A 23,353-nucleotide genomic window follows, 5' to 3' on the forward strand; every position below is an offset into this window, starting at 1 on the left:
GATCTTGCTAGGCGATTTTGGGTAGTTGATTTGTGTGCAAACCACTTGTAGCTCTCCCGCTCAGTGGGCAAAATGCTCTCGCGCAATGGCTCTCGAGAGAGCCACACAGACGCATGAAATATGCTCTCAGGCAGAGCTGAAGCGCGAGGTGCGACTGACTGATAGATTCAGGTTGAAGATTGACTTAAAGAGATTTGAAAGGTCCATTAAACATTGTTTTCGAATAATTTTTGCAGCTTGAAAGAAGCTAAAAATGCCAGAATTTAATGCAAAATGGGAAGATGCTGATCTTTTCTATGCAGTTTTTCTCAAATCCTTGTTATCCTTGTGAAGATTTCATGTCACAAGTCTCCCTAAAAGCTTCATAATTCAAGATCTCTCCATTGAGATTGAATTTCGACGTATCTTCATCCCTAATCTATGACGTTGGCAATTCATCTGGAGCATTTACTTGATGAAATCTCAATTTCGTGGCGCTTTTGTGATCATCTCCACCATCGGACGATGTCCAGCAACCTGTGCACTTGCACTGTGCCTGTGTTTGGGCTTCTGGACAGAGTGAGAAAAGCTGGCCCAAGAGAGGAGTCTGTGAGTTTCAGGAGCGGGGGCAACTTTCATGTGTGGTTTTCTCGCATTTTTTCTCTCACTCTCCATGTTGCTCATGCCGTTTGGTATGAATTTGTATTCCATTCGAATGGCTCGCTTTTGCTTTGCTCTCACCCAACTGGATGGATAGTGAGTAGTGCTTGTCAAGCCGTCACTGAATAAACAACGTGTCTGCGTGTGTGATTTTCTCAATGCACACAGAGCATTTCCCGCAATATTTTATCACTGGGATAAATCGGAGTTTTCGTGAGGCTGTCGTTAGGACGGAGGGATCAATTGAGGTGCTAATTGAGGTGTGATGTGCATAAGGGGATAAAAGTGGTTGGATTGTGGTGTGTTAAACAGGCATCACAGAGAGACAGAGTTTTGTGTGGTCCCAATTTTTCGTGTGAACGCGAAGAAATTTTTTACTTCTTCTTCTGAAATTCCTCCATTCACCACGAGAGAGACAACAAATTGAGGATTTTTCCTCCATCTGTCGTGAATGCATAATTACGCATATTTGTCAATTATTTGTATTCTGCTCAGCTTGGCACCGAAATAACATTTTTAAATGCATTTTTAAATAAGGGGGAGAGCGAGAAAAGTGTTGGAGCTCTGCTGCCAATAACAAAAACACCCAATCCAAAGTGAACAAAGTGAAGTCCATCAATTGCCAATAAATATAATAATAATGTTGAGGCTCGCGATCGAGTGAGATAGCCAGAGTGTGTGTTTTGTGCCCACCTTGACGTTCCAGCGGCTCTCAATCGCGTGTCAAAGACCTTATCACTGTTGCTCCAGATAAGGTTCATCTGAGCTCGAAAACAGTAACTTGGCGCGCGATGTCTTGTGGTTCAGGAAAGTGATGCACATCCAAGGCAAGAAATGAGTTTTGAAGCTCTTTTACCCAGTGCCACGATTATTTGCCTTACTCCGGTGCCTCGCAATAGCGCTTTTCTTCTCAATTAAAAATAATAGAAAAAAAACTCCGCGAGAGTGTTTGTAATTAATATAATAAGACACATAAGAAAAGAAACAAAACCCACCTTCTGCATCATCGGCCGGGCAAATGCATGCGTACGAGTGAATGGGTTATTTTTTCCACCAATATATTTCACACGAATGTGTATGTGTTAATTTACAGTTCAATTTTCAATGATAACCAATTATATTGAGTGAAACTTCCAGTGTCTATTGAGCTTTAAGTTGAAAACTTGTGTGTGCATTTTAAGTGAAATCACGAGCCAGATTCTCTCTCAATCCCGCGCGATCATCGATCAGGAGAGGATAATCTTTGAGGAGGGAGCGAGAGTGAGAAAAAGCGCGTTTACAGACTGATGCATTTCTGTGTGTGGACATTCAGCTGGCAAACAGATGCATCATCATGGACTTTTCATGTGATTTGTGACACAGAAAATTAGGCGGACAGCGATCGCCCGCGATATCGGCGACTCGATCAGCAAATAACACGACAAAAGAGGTAACATTTTCTGTTGCGATGGGGAGAAAGACAGAAAAACTCTGAAATGCTATTCATTGTATGTCAAGGCTCACGATCTCAATATCTGTTGGAAAAATTATCTATACTCAAAACTTTAAAACACTATCGACGCTGTTCGGAACACAACTCGACACTTTTTTGCTGCAGTTCGCGATGCTTAGTGGGCAAGAAATGTGATGCAAAACAGCTGAGCGATTGAGAATCACACTCTTTCCAAATTGACTGCTTTGATAGTGATTTGACTCTATAACATTGCGACGATCTTGTTTGATGAAAAAATTGTGCTATTCCATTTTCCAACGACACGCAAAACTTGCAATTCCACTGGACGTGCATATTTTTGAATAAATTTTACATTCCCATCGAGGTCGTTATTTTCAAAGGATGAATGAATGTCTTTTCAACGCAAAGGCACTCACCGCAGATAAAGCGCGACAACACTGTGTGTGACTTTTATAGCTAAAGTGTAAAAAAGGTGGAGGAAAAAGTATCAATTATATCGATTCTTTTTCTCTGCACTCAATCCATAATTTTTCTTGCATAATTGTGAACAAAGCAAATGAGAGAAAGAATTCAATTGATTGCTTGAGTGCAGAAAAAAAGGAGTTGAATTTATTTCTCAAATTGAGAAAATTGTGCGATAGAAATGATTAATAATTTTCGCTTCTGTTTCTCTTTCACTTGGCTTAATTTATGACAACCTTATCAAGTGTATTTGAATAATTTCTCAATCCTCTCGAAATGCATCTGATCGATCGCTGTGAGTGCGCTGGGAGAAATCTCCAGTCTGGCGTGTTAAATATTTAACACTATTGACCAAGAAGTCCCTCTCGAGAGAGCTCTCCATTGAGATATAAATTGCTAGCAAGACATGTTACAATATTGCCACTTCCGCAGTAATTATGTAATTAATTGTAGTGTATCGGTTTGTTGATTAAAGTCTCGAAAAATGTATGATGTGAGAGTGAGAAAATGAAACAGACAACACTATTGACTCTCAATTAGATCACGCTTGATCACTGTACTTTAGCTGTGTGAAACACCTTCAAACTGTGATAAAGGTTAAATGATCGGTTAATTTGAGTCACAGCCTCCGTTTGCGGATTTGTCGAGCTGTTAATGCGTGTGTTTTGTCTCTTATTGCCGCACAATTTATCTATTTTTTTTTCTTCCCCGCTCAATTGCAATGTCATGTATCGTCGTAATTGGGGTTCTCGAGAGAGTGCCGCTGAATTGAAAGAGAAATTATATAAACAGTGTATAGTTTTCTCGCAATTTCATTTTTCGGCACATGAATAGCACTGGAATTCATGATGAAATGTGCGCGCCTTGTTTATTAGTAAAGTCAGTGACCAATAAAGTATAACATATATCGGCTTTTGACGAGCGAGAGAGAGAGAGAGAGAGAAGCAAGAAAAGAAGTGTAATTTTCCACTGAAATATTGCACTTTTGCTCGATTTTTTCCCTTCTTTCGCTATAATTCCAATTTCAACACACACGATATACATTTAATAAGATTTTATAAAGAGAGAAGTTTTCTTATTAAGCGCCAAAAACTTACAAAAATGCCCCACCTTTCCCCATATATACTTAATGATTGTCTTTTGCAACTCAGTGCAGAAAAAAGCCTCAAATGCCATGCAATGTTGCGGAGGGGAAAGCAAAGAAATAATACAGCAAAAAATTCGCTCCAGAAACATGTCAATCGCGCTGAATTCATAAATCTCAATTTTTAAATACATATAACAATATTTGCACAACACCCTTGAGGAATTTTTGCATATCCATCGCGGTAGTTAAAAAAAAGGAGTTATTTTAATTGTGCCTGAACTTTTATTGTTATAGTCGTCGGGGCGAAAAAAAATGCTTTACTGTTTTATTTTATAGTTTTTCTTCGTACTGAGGAGAGAATTCGAAAAATGAGCAATAAATACCACACATTCAACCATTTCTTTGCGATTGCACACATTAATTCGTTGGCTGTTTCTAGACCTCACAAAACTTATCGTGTGTGTTTTTTTTACTTCTCCACCATCATCCGCTCAATTTTATAAAATGTTTTAAAATCAGAAAAGGAGAGACGATGTGAAAAATAATCTCCGTGTCGCAAAAGTTTCGTAATTTTCACATTTTGCCCCGCCAAAAAAGCCGATCAACTCGCGATTTATTCATTTTACTGCATCGCAGCGTTGAGATTTCATGTCTTTTTGATTGGGTTATCAAAGAGTGGTGCAATTGATTGTCACTAAAGATCACTTTTTGGCCTGCAAAATGTAATAATTTTCAGTTCTAAATTCACTTCTCTTAATAATCTCTTATCTAGATAGTCAAATCACAATCGCTCCACGCGCTGATTGATGTGCTTTCCAACTCGACAAATATTATAATAATATATAATCAGTTTTTGAGCAGAACACTTTTCTAAATAATGACGTGACAAGTTGCTAAAATGTCGAATAAATAGAAAAAAGTGGATATAATTAGCGAATTTGGTGAAAATTTGCACACGAGATGTGCTTTAAAAATTGGAAAGTCGGCGGCTGTTTTGCTCTCGTCATCGATCGCGTGATTTTTGGGCTGATTTCTCGGGAATTTTCACGTGTGAAAATTGATTGAGCAAGCAAAGCGAGGAGAGGAGGGAGTGATAAGGCTCTCTGTTCAGATCGCGATTGGCGAGAGAGCTTTCATACTCTCACGCAGTGGATAAAATGCGTGATGGCGCCTTTTTGTCTGTTGAAAATAAAATCGCTTTAGCTGAAGAGTTTGTCGTGGTTGGACTGGCCAGAGTGGAAACAGGTTGAGCCAATTGGTTTTGATGAGAGAGTTTCACCATTTGAGAGATCACTACGCGATCGTGATTGAATGCAATGTGTTTTCGCGCTGTGATTCACTACGGAAGAATTCCGTGGTTGTAACTGTTTCTCCTCTCCATCGATGGTTGTGTTTGCATAGGATGAATTCCATCTCAAACAATTAATTATACAGTTTTTTTCAATGCACTGAACACACGACAAATCTATGGCCTTTTCATGCTACAGTTTTATTTTTTTCAAAACTGTTTCGCACGACCCAGGAATTAATAAGGTGACCGCAGATTGTGATAAAGAGAGACTGACGTCATGTTGGGCCTCACCCACGAATTGCAGTCTTTCAGGTGGACTGTGTTTTCGGTGTGATTCCCAGAAAATGCCACTGAAAACCGCAATTGATATGCCAGAAGGCGTACATCTGGAATTCTTTGGTGGGGCCTTATCAGATAAAGTGCTTTATGTGCCTCTGGAGTGGGCATAAAGATGTCAATAGAGATGTTGAGAAGAATGTGAGTCACATAAGATTACCATAATTATGGCATTTTTATCACGAGACAACACCTTCGCGGCGAAGAGGGGGAGCAAAAGCGTCGGAGGAGGGAATTAAAGTCATTGCACAATTATTTTTATTATTTATGAGACAATCTTTCACGTCTCAATAAGAGTGAATTTTATTAGCGCGAGTCACTTAATTAGGCTTTTTTTATGCAGCAATATAATCATCGGGCAATTGTTCATCTAACAAATGGCCTGAGCTTTTCCAATCTATAATAGTATCTCTGCAAAAGCACAACTTTCAGCCAAGAGCACACGAGTTGTGTGATATTGTGCAACAGGTTTCTCAGCAAGTGATTTATCCATTGACCTCTATTGCATAGAATTATTCTGTCAAGCTGCGCGAGCAAAAGTTCTTGCGGCGATGATTGATGATGATTCTCCCATTCTGATGGTGTGTTCAATTTTCCAGATCTGCTGGCTGAAGTGGAATCCTCAGACAGTTGTTGGTGAAGATGCTAAACTGCACGGATCTGGCATGTGTCCTCCACCATCATCACTTTTACGCTCATTTGCATCACTTACGACATCATCTGCAAGATGACAATGACAATACGGGTGAGTTTACTTTACACACCATTGATATTTGCGCATGCTTTTACGAAAAAGTCACGCTTTTTCGGCTCATGTCTGCCAACAAGAGGATGGTTTAATGGCTAAATCAATCACTCCTTTCTTCACGACTTGAGCGACTTGAGTGCGCGATTTGGGATGAAGAAAGTCTCTTTTTTTTCTGCATATTCGAAAATATTGTCACGACAGAAACTCTACGCAAATCTCACGATTATATATACGAGGAAGGATTCGCCGGATGACTAACCAGTTTGTGCAAAAAAAAGACAAGTTTTTATCTTAGAGGTCAAAACTGACACTCGTTCCCAATTAAGCTTGATCTCACGTATTTTGGTGATTCATTAGAATTGAAAACGAAATTTTATCAGGAAAGCCGCTATTCGACGAAATATATTTTAGAGACGGAAAATAAGCGCAATAAAACCGTTTTTTATATGTCAAGATTACCCAGAAGGAGAATTATTAATCAAGATTGATTTTCTCAGAAAACTTCCATGAATTCTACTGAAGAGTGAAACACCTTGAATGTGTTGAACTTGAATTTTGCGTTTCATCTTTCAATCATTAAACTGTACTTTTCCATAATTTATTATATATATATATATTTTCACTAAAATAATTAAAAAACATTGATGATTTGTCATAATTTAACCCCCGTTTGTTCAGTCTTTGTTTCTACACACTTTGCTAATAGTTTCCTTTCACAGATGAAACGATAAATTATATTAAGTATTAAAGATCAATGTAAAGAGAAGACGACGATTTTTTAGCATGTGACAAAGAGCCAAACTGGAATTGATTCTTTTCGTTCACATCGTAAATTTAAAGCCCACCTGACAGAGTTTCACAGACGAGTTTGCAATCCAATATTCAATAGTTTCAGAGACACAGTCTTTGTGTGATATACTGGAAAAATCGAGAAATGGGAAGAAAATAGCAGAAACATCGCTGAAAAAGTGGGATTTTTCGTATAGACTGCACAGGAATGTTGATGCATTTTGTGTATACCTGCATAAATTCCTCACAACGTCATAATATTTACGCTTTATACTCTATATTTGCACTTAGATCGAATCATATATTTGTGAAATCTGGAAAAACTCGAAAAAACCCCGTGGAATATTGTGTGGCATGGGAAAAACAGGTTGAAAATCTCCCAATGAATTTATGAAGAGATAAGGAGGGAATTTGCATAATAATGCAGTGGAAAATGCCTTTGCGTTTTTTTCTCTCTCTCAAATTGATAAAGTATAGGAACTTTTCAAGGCTGCATCAACATAATAACTGCAAAAGGTTAAATGCTGATAGTTTTCTGGTAAAGAAAGAAACAGATCTGTTCTCAAATGCCAATTTGTGCGATGGAGAAAATGTTAATGAATGGATGGTTTAATTGAAAGTTGGAGGCGCCAGGGAAATAATGCTTGGGCAGCAAGAGGAATCCATTAATCATCCTCATCACCAATTCGTCGACAAAGTGATCTGTTTATATGCTGCCAACTCTCGTGGAATTCACGAGAGGCGCGTCTACGCATGTGAGTCAATGAAAGTTTAATATGAAATTATCATAGAATGGCACAGAGACACGGGAGGGAAAGATGTTGCATTACATGAATAAGGAGATCAAGTGTGTCGTCGAAAAATTGCGTGGCGACTTTTTTTCTTATATTGTGAAATTTCTCTCTAATAGAAATTCTTGTGGGCTGATGCGATCACGTGCTTAAGCAGCACACGAAGTCTGGCTATTGATTGTCTGAATGAACACTTAAGAAAATTGGCATATTAGAGGGAATATATTGCTCAACGAGTCACGTGGAACACACAGAAAGAGAGAATTCTTCAGTTCCCTGGAAAAGACTATTAGAAATTTAAATGTTGTGGTTTAAGAAAACATTCATAGAGATTTCCTCTAATTCTCACCTACATTGCGGAAAGACACACGATAATAATATTTGCCTTTAAGCACTTTTTCTTCACCATCCATTCTAGTTAATAATATTCTAATTGAAAATATACTTTATCACGAAGCTTCGGGTGATTGTGGAAAAAATTGGTTTTTTCCATTTAATTTTTATGACTAGTGTGCTTATGTAATGAATGTTTGCAATTAATAATATGCCACATATTTGCATAATAGATCAACCATAATTCAAGACAGACTCCACAAACCTCTCACTCGTCTTTTTGCTTCCAATGCACACACAATATTCCACTACAGCTCACAAAATGTTCTATCTAATAATCCTTTTTGCTTCATGTGAGAATGCTCTTGATCAAGAGGAAATTTACATAATATTTTTGCACTGTTTGCACCGTCATTTCAGGATGTTGAGCGTTTTTTTCTTTCACAGCTGATCAGAGTTGTAGTTAAAATATCTCAACAATGGTTTTTTTTTTTGGAGGTAAAAATAGCTTCTGACAAAGGCAGAATTTGTATCCTCAAATATGTGGAGCTCAATGTTAGGGGAAGTGGTGGAATTTGTAATTTAATTACAGTCCATGTGCAAATTAGAGACGAGCAAACGATGTCGCGATGCTGAAAAATTGCTAATTTTACTCTAAATGATTTTCTTCCATTTTCGTACGTTGTCGCCAAACCGTTTTTGGATCTGCAAATTTGACAAGAACCTCTTTTGTGCGGTAGTATGAGTTAATAATGTCTCCTTATAAATGGGTTTTCGGTGTGGATTTTAGAAGCAATTTGTCTGATGTATTAGTTTTAGTGTTGGGTCAGACAGTGTGGAGCAGAAGATTGGGAACAAGTTTGTCTATTTGTATCAGAGAAAAGTCATATCCTCATCGCATTATCCTTTAAGAAGAGAGATGTGAAAGAAATCGTTAAGCATTCATGTTCAGTAGGAAAATGTGAGAGAAAACTGCGTGCTCTCATAAATCTTTCACACACTGTATAGTGTGTCTCTTCCAGGTAGTTTTTCATCAAGGTAAAAGTATGTATACGAGAGTTGCTATATATGTATGTGGGGAATCAGGGAACACGAAAAATGCTTCCACGATCGTCTGGGTGAGCGCAAAATTTCTCAACACGCGTGCTGACTCCTCAATCGATTCCCAGCTCCTCGAGCTCAATGTTCTCGAGAGCGTCGCCAGGCCTGGAGAGTCACACACAGCAGCTCTTCAATTCCATTCCGATCGCCTCCAGTAGTTGAGCGCTTTTCCGTCACTCCGGTCGTGGTGCTTTCATCCCGCGAGCCTTGAGCAAAACCGTTGCGCCGCGCTACAAGTGGAACTTTTTTCGGCCTTTTTCACGTGAACGCGCGCTCCATAATTTCTCACAGTGTTGTATGTTTGTGTTTGTGTGTGTTGTGGAAAATTGCCTTATTTGAGAGATTTGAGTGGCGTGTAATTTTTGTGCAATTCACCATTGCCGGGTAGGAAAAGGTGGGCTGGAGTGGTTGTGTGCTGATCAGTTGTGAATTCACCCGTTCTGCGAGCAGAACATATTCTAAACAACCACATCGCGCGTGTTGAAAATAGATATTTCGGCCAGAATATCTCCTCTCTGAAATACTTCCTGTGTGATTTACTTTCGGTTTCCGATCAATTTGCCGCGCGCGCGCGCCAGTAAAAACGCCGCCGTACAATGAACAAGCAATATTAACTGGTTAGTTCCAACTATTACCATTTTTTTCTCTCCACTCTTTCCTCAAACACACCCTGATAATTGCCCACAAACTAAATTGATGTGGATTTTCTCCGCGATCGTGATCGATGTGCGGCTGCTGAAGAGATTATGATAAATCTCACGCGCGCGCGAGAGCTTCGTTGATTCACACCGAGAATGACGCGCTTAAGATCCTTGTAAAGCTCCGCATTTCAATTCTTCTGTCTGCTTGGGTGTATTGTTATCTCCACCACAATTTATTATTGTTGGGAAAAGATTCACGTGTAACCTTTTTTTCCCACAATTAATATTTTCCAATCTATGACCGGTTCAGACACATTTTTCTCTCTTTCTCACAACTCATCCCAAAAACTGATTGCCAAGGACGTGATGAGTTTTCTTTGCTCTACAGAAAACACACACACAACTCCTATTCATAGACTTTCAATAATAATTTCTTGATTGAGATTATGATGAGAAAGTAAGAGGCAATTTGTTATTGATGATGATAAAAAGAAAATTACTTGCTCTTTCTCATTCGCTTTTTCGGTGCAGTGTTGGTAATGTGAACGGGTTTTTTTGATCGAGATTTTCCCTTCAACCCTGACACACATTCTCTTGACGCAGTTTTCTCAATATATCACATCACTTTTCACTCGTTTTTCGGTGTTGTTTGCCCAAAAAGAAGGGAGAAGTCTTATTGTGTGGCAATTTTATATCTCTCAACGCAAGGTGTTTTAACAATATGCAAAGAAAGTTAAATATTCTGCTGATATCCTTAAAGTCCTGACACTTTCCGGCAGTTTTTCCCCATGCTAAACAATCAAGTGAAATTGAAAGATAAGAAAAAGCGATAGAAAGTATCGTATATCGCTAAAACACCTTGTCTTTATTCATATCACAGTGCGAGGTGGAAAATTAAATAACCAGTAAATATCGCTTAATGCTTTTTTGTCTTTAAACTCCACTTAATAAGAATTGTATGTGTGTTTTGCAAGAGAGCCGGTTTGTGATCTTTTGGGTGAAAAATTTTTAAACCGAAGAAAAAAATATCAAGCATTGCGGAGAAACTGAAGTGGAATTAGCACAATTTTCTCCCCATTTATATGTGAAGTGACTGAATTTTGTGGAGAATTGTGTGGTATTTAGCAATCTCACTTGACTTTGGTGACAGTGAAAACAGCCAAAAACTGGATTATTTCGGATACAGTGTTCAAAATGCCACAATCACGGCGGCAGAACTTGGTAAAATTTCAACTCATCTTTTTACCTCTTTATGACCTCCAATGTTAATTTTCTTTTATGGGGATATTTTTGGTGTACAAACGTATATATAAACTGACACGATGAAGTAAACTGTTTTCTATGCACATGCTCGACACTTAGTGAAGAACAATATTTACACACGAGAATCTGATGTAATTATATTGTTTGGTGCATTAGAAATTTTATCTTGAAGTCACAATAATGTATGGATTTTACGATGGGTGACGAAAGAGTGAGAGAAAGATGGAAAGAATGCACAATGGAGACGCCTGGTGTGCATGTGATCGTCGACATTTCACGTGTCCGTCTATTATTCCGTCTTATCTGAATGGTTTGTACAATTAAGAGATTGAATTGTAGATGATCTGTGATATTTTCACATTGTTATATGGAAATTATTCTGGATGGCAGACGGAAAAGTACCATTTTATTCATTATTATTGACTCTTTCAAACTGTTAACTGTGAATATATAAATTGGATAAACAGTCGGGAAAATGTGTGGGGATATTTGTGCAAAAGATGATTAAATACAACGAGTAAAAATATTTAAGTTAAACATCAGAAAGAACTATTTTCTTTTTTTTCTGTTATTGAGTTATTTTCCAGTGTCTAAAATTAGAACTCGTAAGAAATTCAATAGATAATGATGATTGGCTGCTGTAATTGTCAAGATACACTTGTTGATTTTTGGAATTTAGAATACAGAGTCACAGATTTGCAGATTATTAAATCCGACCTGTATTACTAACCTCTTGCGTGTGACTAAATTCAGCTGAAAAATCATTACAAGATCATATGTTAATTGACCTGTTGGAGAGTCTCTCTAAACTAAGCCACAGAAAAGCCCAAAATTGGCACTTCAAAGTGATCTTCCTTGAAGTTCAACTGACAGTCTGAGCTTTTGCAATTACACATTTCCATTGTGTGTTATTTCCAGCGCACCGGAAAACGGGGAAAATGACAATAAGAGTAACAAGGAATATACATATATACACAATATATAAATGACGAAAATGATATTGGCCTTGTGTATGAAAATTATGTCTGTCTAGAATGGCACAAAAACCGCCAACATTTGCTATGTCAATCACAACCAGTGAAACACACCGCGATTTTCGCTTTTTATTTTCAATGGAGAACAAAAAAAAGAAACGAAATCGCGAAAATTGTTTATATATTTTCTTCACCCACAAATAAAAATATAGTTCAACGCGCGCGTGTGTGTGTGTGTGTGTGTGAATAAAGAACAAGAAGCAATGTTGGCAAAGTATTGACGTGAAAATTTCAATGTTGATTGAGAAAATGTGGGTGAAAATTTTCTATCAATCGGCGCAATTAATTGAACCCAACTCGCAGTATTGTTTACACAATTTATATAAACTTGCCAATGGTTTTCAGTGGAAATGCATGTAAAATATCTCAATTTACGGCTCCTCATCTTCACATGTTTTTCTTGTTTCTCACCCAGCCTGTCGAGGCAAATTGTAAAGAAATACCTTGCTAATGGAAGGTAAAAATATACATTCTATTAATTTTGTGACCGAAAACTTACTTAACAATAATAATAATTTGTTTTGCTCAACCCGTGTCTCATTAATATTCTATTGACAGGCGTACATTACTTATTTTGTCTCAGAAAAATATTTTGAGTCTCCAAATCATTCAAGCGAAAATGGCAAAAGTGCTTTTAGTCTGCTAATTGCAGGCGGACAGTATCAATAAGGAGCTGATAATTGCACAATTATACAGTGAGACATACGCACAATTTTTCGTCTAATGAAATACGTCATGCTAAGATTCGCTAAACTCCCTATTTGACGTGCTGAAATGACTTTGGGTGTAATTTATGCGACGTCTTCAATTACTTGCGTCATGCCAGGGTGTCATTTAATCCCAAATGGGCGGCTATTTAGATGGGGTTGCCTTCTGAGCGTGTTGATAACAGGCAATTACGTGATTTTCTTCAAAAGGACCGGCACAGCGCGACGTGCAATTCAATTGAGTGGTTAAGAATGCAGAAAAAGTGTCTACAATTAATACAATTTTGGCTCATTTTCATCCATTTATCGCAATGGTGTTTTCCTGCCAAGCCAACCAGACACATCTCACGTAGTGTCGAAGCATTGAGAACAATTTTCACTTGTGGCATTGCTTCCACTTGTTCGCGGGGAGAGAGACTTGAAATATAATTTTATTGAAATTGTTGGAGAAACAGAGGCTATTTTCCCATTTTCAACATATACAATTTGACTCCTCTGAGAACAATAACAGAGTGTATAGATGAATATATGTTCAAAGACTTGTACAGTATTGTGATGATATGACTTTGATAAACATGTTTTTTCGCCTGGCTTCATCCTTCTAAAATTATCAGATGCGCGATCGTCATTTAAAACATTCTTTCTTGCGTTGAAATAGCAATAAAAGTTCATTCTAAATATTTAGACTATGAGGAAAACCGCAAAATAATTGTGAGAAATCCTAACATAATAGAGGACAGTGGAGTAATTTTGGGATAACTCGGTTCGCAATTACTTGTCGGCCTTCAGAGTGCCTCTAATTTTAAGAATTAGAGGTGTGAAAACTAGCTTCCAAATCATGTTTATATGTATAATGAGTAATTGTATGATTGAGCAAACTTCCTCCGATTTTGGATGAGTATTTGAGAGAAACAGACTCGCTTTCCCCTATTCTGCGAATCGCTCAAGATCGTCCTCAGTGGTTTACTGGGCATTTTGTGTGACTCTTTTTCTCTCCTCCGTGCCAAAAACTGCATGCCAGAGGTTGAAGACATTCACTTGCGCGATCGTATGATCTCGTGATCCAGTTTCATCCTGAATGTCGTAGACAGAATGACGGGAAAAAGGCAGAGAGATCGAGGCACTTTTCGCGGTGAATTGTCAAAATTAGAGGTTTCTGAGTTATTGATCTTTTGTTCCCACCTTTTTGAGGGTTCGGCATTTTTTTTACTGGCGCATAAATTGAGAACTTTGTCTCGACTGGAGAAGAGTTCAAGTTCGCACACATAAAAATAATTTTTTCTCGAATTCACCTGAAAATACACCTTGGCACGTTATGATATTGATGTATATTTGCATAAAAATTGCATGAAATTCATAAGTGAATGCCAATTGGCGTATGACGAGTATTTGTAGAAATTGAGGAAATGCTCAGAAATCGTGTTTCGATGCATGATCGATAGCGATTGGCGTCACTCTTCTCGTGTCATAATCTGAAGGTGCATCTGCGGAGATTTTTCAACACTATTTCACGTGAGATAAGACCGCCAAGAGGTCACAATGCCAAGTTGAATTGTAAACTGCATAACTTCCTCATTTTAAGGTGAAAAATCACAATTTATCGGGATGTTAATTGACGGGGGGAGGAGAAAAAGCGTGAAAATTCAGTGAACTTGGCATTGAGTTTACGGGGAATTTTACACGATCGCGCGCACGTCCTTTCTACACCTTATCAATGGTCTGTCAATGCCATGTTCTCTCAATATCTGGCCGATTGATCACTCTTTTCGTGGAAATAGTTATGCATATAATATTCTCGTGAAATTTCGTGTGTGTATAGTTTATTGAAGCCATTCTTGTGTGAGAGTTCATTCAACGGATGTTGGGCTTTTTTTCGATAGTCCCTCAAGGTTGAAAATTCATGGAATTTTTTCGCAAAAGTGAGCACCTCAAAGTGATGCATTCGCGAGATCCATTCACAATTGCGAAGAAGATGAGGAAAAGAAGAAACCACACAGGAGGATCACGTTTTCTCTTTTTTTTCGTACACTGACTTGAGCCTGTCTTTCATCATGTTTTGCCTTTATTTTATGATATAACTTTGATGAATTGACAAGGTAGGTTTTTACTTCTTCCACCAAAGTGAAGGGGAGTCCAAGAGGTCTAATTAGTGATCAACAAATGATTACACTGGTCGCCTCTTTAGGCATCATTTGCAAGGTTCTGGAGCGACAGAGAATCAACAAACCGCCAAGTGGAATTCCAGTGGGAAACACTGTGACAAACTGCGATGGTAATCTACAAAACACATGCGCTCATAATGTTCTCTCTTGTGTGACACACATTTTTCTTTTTGTTCACTCCACATTGACCTTCTGGTGCAGCTCAACCTTTAAAAATTAAGAACCCATCCTTGTACTGTACAATGGTCACCACAGAATCAATTTTAATTGCACAATTGTCAATCAAAAGAAGCGCTTATGTGTAACATGATATGGTATTTTTTATGACAATTGCATGTGGAATAAAATCAGTTAACATCTCTCATCTCAAAAGCTGTGATCATTGTTGGCATCACAATCATTTGTATATGGCAAACATAAAAGCCATGCTACAATACAGTACAATAGGGGAAAAAATTCCGCGATGCTGCATAAACTCTTCCTGATGTATTTCCATCTCATGGGCAATGATTAATTAGTCTGAATGCGTGGCGAAAAAAAAATCGTTGGACAATGCAAATAAGGATGAGTTTCGACCTTCCGACATGTGAATGATATACATTTTATTAATGATAATCACAACAATATACTCATTTTGTATTGTCAGTTGACCGGCAAAAGTTTATGTTTCATGTCACTTCCGGGTGCACTCTTGCTTCACCTTTTTTTTACCTCAATTCGGCCTCTCTTTCTCTGGGGCGCGCAAGTGATGAACTTTGTATTTGAGGCACATTTTTCGAGTGACGCCAATTTATCCTCGGAAATTGGCATGATTTTGTATTCTCTGCACACACACGTGTTGAATTTCTTCTCGCGAATGCTATTCAATTGCGTCTGTTTATGGTGGGCATGGCAATTCCGGAAGATCCACTGCGATTTATCTATTGTCTACACTCGGAAAAATGCTTCTCAGCATAGAATTTCGAGTCAGACTCTCCGTTGAAGTATTCTCTGGGCTTTCTAGTTCGTTGGAGGTTTAAATTTTTGATACATGTTCGATCACTTTTCCCATCCGGGATTAATAAAACGAGTATGTGAATTCGAAATGCCAAGATTGGTGACTGAATGTCTCCTGAGGTAAAAGATATCGCCTGCATCTGCCATGCAGATTTATGTGCAAAAACAAGTCATAAAAGCGTGGAGAGAAGAAATTCAGCCACTTTCAGACAAGATGCCCAGGCATTGATCACACCTTAACTTTGCGAATTGTGCTCCCCGAGCTTCACGCTTGTACCATTGATCTTGGGACTGTTGGGTGCTTTTAACCTCACCGTGGACGCTTTTTTTGCCACAATGCTGGGCGTCTTCTAGAAGGTCTCTCGCATCGCCTTTGAATGCCTCTCTTTGCAACAATGAACCTGAGAGATTGAGAAGACTATGAGGTGTGGAAAATTACTGTTAAAACACAGATATTTTGTATTTTATCGAATGTTTATCATTTTCACCATTGATCAAATGCGCGTGTGTCGAAATGACAATGTTGAAGAGAGAAAAACCACTATTTTGACGCGGTGATCTTTTCATCTGGACATTTTCTTTGCCGTACTGCTGCTATGCGAGGCTTTTTTGTGTGTGATCTACAGTCAAAGTGATCACGAATTAATTCAAGATCAAAGCACAACCAATCAAGGTCTAAAAGCACACAACTTGACTGCGGCGCAGCATCAGGTGAAAAGAGATCGAGCGAGGAAGTTTTCGCGGAAAGTTTTAAACCATTACACAGTATTTGTTTATATTCTTTTTACATCGCGCCGTTGATCATCAAATTGATGTCTTTAATGTGATTTAAGCTGTCTGACGAATTAATTTGGCGAACGGGCGATTGGTGTGCGTGACACATTTTCACGGCGAATTGTGTTCTTGAAAGACAACTCAGCGCGCATGATGCAGTGTTGTGGAAAATCTCTGTGTCGATCCATTGGGTCGATTGGCGGTAAGAAGGTGTGAGAGAGAGAGAGAGACTCTGGGTGATCATCCAAAGTGGGAGATGTGCTGCAAAAAGGCACATATCGATAGAATATAATCAGTGATCAATTCAAGGTCCTCTCAACTGTTCATATTTTAGCGTTTCACTTAACTTACAGCAATCGATGATCGTGCTGGATTCCCATGAGGTCTCCCCCGGGTGATTGTACATGCCTTTTTTCGCTGCATTGCAAAAATGCACCTTGCTCGCGACCATTTAATTCATTAGAGGTATAACAGTTTATCCATACTCAAACACTTCCTATAAAATGTGCAAATGTAGCTTCAATTATTAACTCCACTTCAATAATTATATCAATGCCAAGAAAATAATCAGCAGGTTAAAGACGCCTTTTATGCAACCGGTTTCGTGGGTTAGCATCATTGAAGTCTCTCTTCGTTTTTTAAGCTATTTCACTTACTTAGCTCGCGTGGAGCATCTTCGTGCAATTACACCGGTGTAGGATTGAATGGGAGGCAAAATGCGAGATCGAGTACATCTTTTTTGATGATCTTATCATCATCTCCTAACAGTCTAATGAGTGATAATAGGGTGGAATTGGATGGGAAATTGATCTAATTGGACGTAGACAGAATGCGCGAGTCAATTGAGTGGCGAAAAAGGCACATGTGTAAGAGAGTCATGTTAAAAAGTCATTGACGATCAATTATGACAATTCCGACTCTTCAGACGGTAAATCATTCCTCACATGCTCGTGCCTTGATCTTGTGATGTGTTAATGGCACTTTAATGCACTCTTTGTGCCCTGAAAAGGGAATGGGGAAATCCACACTAGTGCTCGCGATAATTCAGTCGACTTTATCTCGTGATAAAAGATGTTTTTTGCGCTATTAAAATATATGTATATAGAGCTTTTGCGCGTCATTTTTCTTAACACTTGCTCTCTGGGCTCCTTCATTTGACTGCGTGTTTCTGGAGTTGCGACTGCAAAATTCAATGAATTTCCCAGAGATAATTTAAAAGACTTCCGTAAATTGTTTATCACCTTGAACCTGGACGACAATAAAAAGATTTATGAGGAAAAAGCTAAGGTTGAGTCACATTTTGGGCTATAAAAGTTTAAAAGCTAAAAGCCTAGATAAATCTTGGGACGACTGTGTTGCTGAATTTTCCAAGAAATCACACACATAATGTGCGAAAATTGAAAAGCTCTCGTCCTCTGCCCTTCACGCAAGTGATCTTGTTCAATTCCCAGAGTGTCAGTGCTGAGGAAAGATTGCTCTTTGGTGTTTATTTATTTCACAGCAGAAGGTGTAAAATGATAAAAATCGTCCCTCAGCAAATTATACACTGACTCGATGTCTTATTGGACACTTGTGAGATCACCTTGGCACGATTAAATGCACCACCAAGTTTTTGAGCTGAATCTTATGAGTTCATCAAATCAATATGGAAAGATTGCTCGGTGTTTTTCGCGAAATAGCAATTTAATATGCACTCTTTTGTCTTCCAACTTCACATTCTGCTGGGGTTTAATCAATTGGAAATTACACACAGAGTCGACATGATTGGGGGGGAACCGCAGTTGCAATTAACCGTGTATAAAGTGCAGCTAATTGAGCTTTTTGTCTGACAAAACCACAATCAATATTTAACAATTCAATATATTTGTTCATTAATTTGTGACACTAATTCGATGGTTGAGCAGCATTTTTATACTGCGTCGTGTGCAAATGAGCTTCAAGAGCTTTTTCGTCTTTGACTTCATGTTTTGTGCACAAGAGTGAGAAAAAATCCGCTTCGCGCCGTCACCTTTTCGCAGACAGGCAGCGTGAAAACTAATAAGACATGTGTCTTTAAGAAACTCCTCAAATACCATTGACCTTTCTTGAGAGAGGTGTTTTACTAAGAGATATTTCGGCATGTTTTCTTCCTACTTTGGGTGCTTTTGTCCAATTCAAGCATGACTTTTGATGTGCAAAGAGCGATCTTTACACATTGGCGCAACTTTCGACACTTTTGCCATTATGGATTCTCTTATCGACTGTGTGGCTGCAGATTTCTCTATCGATGACGCGCGCGCGTCTCACATTAAATTGCCCATCAGATGAGATGCAATTTTCCCGCCATAAGATCACGTGTGTGATATTGAACTTCAAGAGTGTGCCTGAGAGACAATTTATCGATTTAAATTGATGCCATTTCAATGACTTCTTTCAAGCTTCTTTCTCACCACAATTGATGAGTGGGGATTTTGTACTTCGCCGCACCTGTGAAGTTTCAGGCATGAAAGCTTTGATTTAGAGCATGTTTTGAGGCAAAGCTCTAAGCTAGAGTGATAGCAAAAAACCGTGACTCTGCGTTTACAGTTGAGGGTAAAACTGGATAAAATTTATAGGGAGACGACGGAAAAAAATACACTTAACAACATTTTCAGCCTTCGTGTCAATCCGATCTAATTGCATTTTTGATGCAGCCGCAATTTTACGATCTTGTCTCTGACTGATCATGATCCGCGGCGTGCTTTTTTTCAATCTCAACTCTCTATAATTTTTTTTCTCTCTCTCTTCACCTTAATTTATGCACTTAATAATCTTGAAAAATATTGCTTCGCAAATGCAAAACCTTTCCCCCGCGCACCAAAGAGAGCGAGAGACATCAGAAGAATTAAAAAGACAAGACCACAGGCAATTCTAGGTCAATGAAAACGAATTACTCGTCATTGGCATTTGATTATTTTCGGGGTTTCAAATGTCTTATTTTATTCAATATATCCCAATATATATATTATATTTCTATGTATTCATTGAATCCACCTTGGCAGTGTTGCACAAGTTTTTTCTTCATCGCGCGACTCGTGAACAGAATATTATGGACACTTTTCACTTTTCATTGCGACGAGTGAGAGACTTCCGCCATAAATTCATAAGTTTTCAACGCCAAATACATGCTGACGGGAAAGAATTGAGAAATGCATATTTTACCATGCGTTAGTGGAAATTGCAACACTTGTTGACATAGAGAAGAAGAAGTTGTGCTTTTTCGGTTGATGTTGTCATGAGATTTTGTGTGCAAAATCGCCGCTCTTGTGGAGCGATAATGTCACACGCATGCGGTGATTAGGAAAAGTGAGAGGAAAACCGGAAAAACCTGAAGGGTGTGCCAGATATACCGGTAAGGAAATGCTCGCACGAAATTCGTCCATTTTTTCGCCACAGAATTGCATCAGGTTATTTCCCAGCGGAAAAGTACACTTTTGGTGGAATGCAGTCTGTAAACATGGAAAATTGCGTTACTTCGCGTCTCACCATTTACACTAACACTGCATGTCATTTGACTGTGTTTACTTATCAGCAATTATCTCAATTTATTTACCCAATAAGACCTCTTGAGACATTGATTAATCATCGCACAGGGGAATATTTCACACCATATTTATCCTCTCTTCCTTTATGAATTACACACGAGCAGAGTGAGATAATTGTCTTACAATTCTGCAAAATTAGGCCACAATGTAGGTGTTGTTGTTGGTGATACATATTGCGAAAAAGTTAATTAATAAAATGTACAGTTTAGTATTTAAATTAATTTCGTGCCAAACACGGGGGTTTCTTCATCATTATCATATATGCCATTCAAGGCATCTCCCACCTGAGTGACAAATAGAGAAAAGGTGGCTAAAAATTAGCACAATGAGTCGATAAACTCTCTTTCTCAGAAAAGAGAACATCTTTATCCAACATGACTGGTGATAAGCGAGTGTTATTTGCATTAAATTGCTCGTCATTGACGTCAGAATTTGTCAATATATTCTTGTGTTCCTCTTTTGGAATGGTTTAAAATTTATCGACGGTAAATATAAATGATAAAAAGCTTACACGTGATGATTAATTAAGGGTATATGAAAAAGTTTATTCATTCATTAATATTTCCTGTGAAGTAATTAAGTGACATGAATTTCGTGTTCTTTGCGATTCCACGCGGAGATAAATGTATATAAAAATTTTGTAATAACAAAACGAAAGTGAATTTATCATGATGTGTTTTTCTTAACATCGCGAGAGAAGAGATGAGAAAACAGCGTCAGAACAATGAGGAAGAAAATTAGTTTAATCAAGAACATCGTCAGAAAGCCAGCACAGAAAAACAATTTTGGGCAATGAAATTTGAAGATTTCATGAGAAAAACATTCATGAGATGTTTGTGGCGATATATGAACTGCGGAGAAACATTTCAAGTTTTCGTAGAATATCTCGAAGCCTAAAGTTGTGATCTTGGGCCAAAGAGAAGAGGCCAAATAATAAAAGTTCCATGGAAAAATGAGGCAAACAGTTTGCATTCACGTAAAACGGTGGCTCTAAATCTCAAGAGAGATGCTGTCACAGATTGTGACTTAATCTATTTGAGTTTCTTATCTTCCCAGTGACACCACAATTTTTCTTTCCGACATCAAATCCGTTGAAGGGCCTCAAGAGAGCTTTTTATGTAGATATTTTTTACCTTAACCTCCACGTTAATGAACTTTGAGGAGAGACAGTGAGACATTGATGAACGCATTTGATACACATTTTTCATTAATAGATGGTGTTTTTGGTCTTGAAGAGAGAGATTGATTCCTCTGCCACACCTGCACTTTGTGATATATAGATTGTGTTTGAACAGCTTGTGAGGCAGAAGGTAATGACCTGAATTACTTTCATTGATGGAATTTTCCCCACGACTTTTCATTGGTTTGTATGAAAGAAATCATTGAACAGATTTTATGATGAATGGATTCTCTGGGCGAGAGAGAATATATCACGCGACACTTTAATTCATTATCGCAATCAATTTACCTCAATTGAAGTCTCATTCTCTAAGCAGATTAACGAGGCTGGCGACTGTTGTTAATTTATTGTATGTTTACTCTTCGTCCCCAGGGCGTAATTTCCATCAGCTTCTCTCTCTCTCTCTCTCTCTGTCGCTTTCTGGACGTTTCGGCGATCAAGAAAAATATTCCGCAATGATGAGCGCGGAAGTTTGTCGTGTCATCATTTCATAATTCGCCACAAGCTGGACGATTGTTGACAATGTTGATGGGCGGCAATTGGAATCAATTTGCCAGAGTTAAGCATCAATCTCATTAAACGGGTGGAATTGCAATGAAATCTCAGCTGATATCAATTTAGAGAAACGTGATCTAACTCACGTTTTTATCATGTGGTTTTTATTGTTTTTCACACACTCTGTCACCGCAAGTTAGTGTGACTTTAGCGCCAGTTTTTAATGAGGACGCGACCAAATCACGTTACCTAAATTCCAATTCTAGAAATTGATGAAAATACATAGCAAGATTTCCCCGATAAATTGCTGCTTTATCTAATCAGTGACCAGAGAAATACACTGGGAAGACATCGTGAGTGACAATATTGACAACGTCTCCCTTTTTTTCTCTCTTGCATACTTTCAATATGAACAAACATAGTGGCGCGATGAAATAGCAAAAGCGATAAGGTGGAATTCCTCAGGTGTGTTTGTGGGGGAATTTTGCCGGTGATTTTCTCTTTAACCGGGAAAATTACCTGCGAGAAATTCCTCCAAGTGAATTCCTCGAGAGGATTCTTCAAAGAATAATGTCAAGATATTCCTGTCACCAGTCAAGAATTTAGGTGAGGGTTGAGAGACGGAAACCTTAAGACAGATAAAACTTTCTATGCAAATACAGTGGCTATCAAAATTCTTACGATCACATTTCGTGGAAGAGATCATTAAGATAAGACAGTCAGATTAGAGTCTCTTCTGGGGCGTGGAGAAAGGAAACAGCGGATATTTCTGCATTTTACAAGGCATTTTATGTTATATAATAACACAATGTCGTATAGTTTTGATCACATCTGTAATTCCTCTCACATAGAAATACCGGGTAAATCCTCAAGTACAGTGATAAACAAATATCATGTTGTCGTCTACAATCAGTTTAATCCCTGAAGAGTACATTGACGTAGAGATTTGAGCGCGTTTCGCACTGTTGGTGAGCGAAAAAAGTGCTCTATTGAGACATTATTGACTCTGATGGTCACCATTTGGTGATTGGCATGAAAATGTGTGTGCTATAAATTTTATTGAATTAATCTCCTATGTACTGAGCTTGTGACAACCTCAAGTGGTCATACTGTATTTTGGAATACGATATATTGTTCTGAAAGTCTCATGGTTGTTATCAGAATTAAGTCACTTCAGTATATTCTCGACATTTGTTCTGCCAACACAACTTTCAATTCCTTTTCACGTGATGCTTTCTGCCGAAAAAGTGTTGAAGAAAAGGAGTGCTTTTGAAAAGTGAGCTTGAGAGCGTCTTTAGATGGTGGCAAACGCGAGTTTTGATGGTAATAATATCGGGAAAAAGAGGTTTATGGTGTTGAATTGCGAGTGATATCATCGTGAAATTGTGCTGTGAGGTGGAGAAAATGAGATCACATATGGAGATTGGGATCTTGCTGATCTCATTGCATAATTTCTCTTACTCTCCTTCCCCGAGAAGACGACCTTTTGCCCACAATGTTGTGTTTCT

At 38.3% G+C, this 23,353-nt stretch overlaps 1 protein-coding gene across 10 annotated transcripts in view; it reads left to right on the top strand.

Annotated features, from left to right (window-relative positions):
• Positions 1-739: 739 nt before the first annotated feature.
• Positions 740-23,353, top strand: part of LOC132257200 (uncharacterized) — a 46,890-nt gene continuing 24,276 nt past the window's right edge. For 4 of the 10 annotated variants that reach the window (XM_059754000.1, XM_059754009.1, XM_059754002.1 and 1 more), the window contains exons 1-2: positions 740-2,068; positions 5,868-6,013. In XM_059754000.1, coding sequence (XP_059609983.1) covers positions 5,911-6,013 — 103 coding nt within the window. In that variant the 5' untranslated portion in view covers positions 740-2,068; positions 5,868-5,910. Of the gene's footprint in view, positions 2,069-5,578; positions 6,014-23,037; positions 23,169-23,353 lie in introns of those variants that run through there. The other 6 variants (XM_059754001.1, XM_059754006.1, XM_059754008.1 and 3 more) reach the window with 6 other exon arrangements.

Source organism: Phlebotomus argentipes, unplaced genomic scaffold (assembly GCF_947086385.1).
Source record: "Phlebotomus argentipes unplaced genomic scaffold, Phlebotomus argentipes genome assembly contig_42, whole genome shotgun sequence".
In the NCBI taxonomy this organism is placed as follows: Eukaryota; Metazoa; Arthropoda; class Insecta; order Diptera; family Psychodidae; genus Phlebotomus; species Phlebotomus argentipes.